The sequence below is a fragment of the Phocoena sinus genome, chromosome 3, assembly GCF_008692025.1.
Source record: "Phocoena sinus isolate mPhoSin1 chromosome 3, mPhoSin1.pri, whole genome shotgun sequence".
NCBI classification, from domain to species: domain Eukaryota; kingdom Metazoa; phylum Chordata; class Mammalia; order Artiodactyla; family Phocoenidae; genus Phocoena; species Phocoena sinus.
In genome coordinates this window covers 19,674,076-19,676,773 of record NC_045765.1, presented here as the reverse complement: position 1 = coordinate 19,676,773, position 2,698 = coordinate 19,674,076, and the positions used below count along the sequence as shown (strand labels likewise).

The 2,698-nt window shown below is 46.5% G+C and overlaps 1 protein-coding gene across 1 annotated transcript; it reads left to right on the top strand.

Annotated features, from left to right (window-relative positions):
• Positions 1 to 850: 850 nt before the first annotated feature.
• Positions 851 to 1,948, top strand: LOC116750964 (FUN14 domain-containing protein 2). Its single transcript, XM_032626463.1, has one exon. It carries the CDS (start codon positions 978 to 980, stop codon positions 1,491 to 1,493), a length of 516 nt encoding a protein of 171 aa, XP_032482354.1. The 5' UTR covers positions 851 to 977; the 3' UTR covers positions 1,494 to 1,948.
• Positions 1,949 to 2,698: the final 750 nt, after the last annotated feature.

Below are 2,698 nucleotides of genomic sequence, written 5' to 3'. Positions count from 1 at the left end.
GGCGGGATCTAGTTCCCCGACCAGGGATCAAATCCGGGCCCCTGTATTGGGAGCACGGAGTCTTACCCACTGGACCACCAGGGAAGTCCCTATAATTTTTTTAAAGCAAGGAAATTATAAATACAAAATTCAAAATAATGGTTAGGAAGAGATGGGGTAATAGATAATGTTCTAACTCAGATTGGATGATGACTTCATGAGTGTTCATTATATTTTCATTCTTTATAATTTATATGTAGTGTTTTATATGTATTAAATATGAACTTAAAATATTTTTTAAATAAGGAAAAAGCAGTAGAAAGGGTGATAGAAGCATGGAGAAATGAGCTGTTTACTTCTTCCTAGAAGAGAGGAGAAGTTAAGGAGAATTTCATCTAGTAGGTGTGTCAGGGGTCCCCAGGTTCAGTGATTCACTAGAAGGTCTCACAGAACTCAGAGTATAACTGCACTCACAGCTATGATATATTATAGCCAAAAGATACAAATAAAAATCAGCGAAGGGAAAGGGGGCATGGGGCAAAGTCCAAAGGAAACCAGGCACAAGCATCCAAGAGTCCCTTCCCAGTGGAGTCACACAGGATATAATTAATTCCTCCAGCATGACTATAATACCACTTGTGAAGTGTTGTCTACCAAGGAAACTTGCCAGAGCCTAGAAATCCAGGGTTTTTATCAGGGGTTAGTCGTGTAGGCACTCTCTGCCTACCATGTACCAAAATTTCAGGCTCCCATAAGGAAAGAAGGTGTTTAGCATAAACCATATTGCTAGCACAGTTTAGGCTCAGTGATCCACTCCTATATGTTAGGGTAGCTAGGAACCCTCCTGAAATCCAAATTCCCAGATGCTAGCCAAAGCCCAACCTTGAAAGCAGGACTTTCAAAGGATAGCACTCTCAGTCCTGCTTTATCAACTTTTTTCTGCATAGTAAGTAATACTGTTGCTGATATTTGAGGTGAAACTTCAAGAAGTATGTCAAATGGACAAGGTAATATGGTGGAAGGGCATTAAAGGTAAAGGTAGGAGACGAGCTCGCGAAATGGCCGCAGCCAGTCAAGGAAACTTTGAGGGAAAATTTGAGTCACTGGATCTTGCAGAACTTGCTAAAAAGCAGCCATGGTGGCGCAAGCTGTTTGGGCAGGAATCTGGGCCTTCCGCTGAAAAGTATAGCGTGGCAACCCAGCTGTTAATTGGAGGTGTCACTGGATGGTGCACTGGTTTCATATTCCAGAAGGTTGGAAGGTTGGCTGCCACAGCTCTGGGAGGTGGATTTTTCCTGCTTCAGCTTGCAAACCATACTGGCTACATCAAAGTGGACTGGAAGCGGGTAGAGCGGGACATGAAGAAAGCCAAGGAGCAGCTGAAGGTCCGCAAGGGCAGCCAGACACCTGCGGAGGTCAAAAGCAAAGCAGACGAGGTGGTGTCGTTTGTGAAGAAGAATGTTCTAGTGACTGGTGGATTTTTCGGAGGCTTTCTGCTTGGTATGGCATCCTAAAGAGGATGACTTCACTTCCTTATTCCTGGTTTTTCCAGCCAGCGGCCTCTTCACTCCGTCATAGGATAGCAAAGCCTCTCCTCTTCGTCCTCCTCTCCCTCGCCTTCCTCCCTGCCGTGGCGTATCTGAATGGCTTCTGTAGGCATCTGTTGGTACAAGTGGATAATGGCCCCACCATGACCTTGATGGCAAAGCGGCAACGGAAGAGACAGTAGACATTAACTCTTCTCCCACCACACTCCCCCCTTGACTAATCTCTAGGTCAGCAAGAATATTCCTTTGTCCCCTATGGAAGATACTTACCAGAACGTGGTACAAGATGGCTCACCGTGGAGCGTGAGTGGACCCTCAGAGGTTGTCCCAAACTTGATTAGGAAAAGAAATAGCAAGCATATAAGATACCTTACTATGTCCTGCCTGGAAAGGAACTGAATACATTTGCCTGTAAGCATGAAAAAAAAAAAAAAAAAAAAAAAGGTAAAGGTAAAGAGGTATGAAAAGATGCCCCAGTCGGGGAACAAACCACAGCGCTGAGGTCCTTTCAATATGGGTGGAGCACAAGGCACTTGGGAAAATATCAGAAGAAGGAAGTGGAGAGGGAAAGAGTCAGACTATAATGGGCCTCTTACACCACAGTGGGACATTTTAACTTTGTCCTGCAAGCGATGGGGAGTCATTAAAGTACTGTAGGTGAGGGAGTATAGTACAACGCCTGGCTGAAACAGACTGCTTGTGTCCTCCCAAAATTAAGATGCTGAAATCCTAAACCCCACTGTGATGGTATTAAGAGGTGGGCCTGGGCTTCCCTGGTGGTGCAGTTGTTGAGTCTGCCTGCCGATGCAGGGGACACGGGTTCGTGCCCCGGTCCGGGAGGATCCCACATGCCACAGAGCTGCTGGGCCCATGAGCCATGGCTGCTGAGCCTGTGCGTCCCGAGCCTGTGCTCCGCAACAGGAGAGGCCACAACAGTGAGAGGCCCGTGTACCGCAAAAAAAAAAAAAAAAGAGGTGGGCCCTTTGGGAGGTGAATAGGTGATGAGGGTGATACCCTCATTCATGGGATTAGTGCCCTTATAAAAGAGACCCTAAGAGAGCTCCCTCACCCTCTCTAACGTGTGAGGATGGAGGGAGATGGCTATCTATGAACCAGGAAAAAGGTCCCCACCAGATACCAGAGCTGCCAGCACTTCAATCTTGGACATTCCA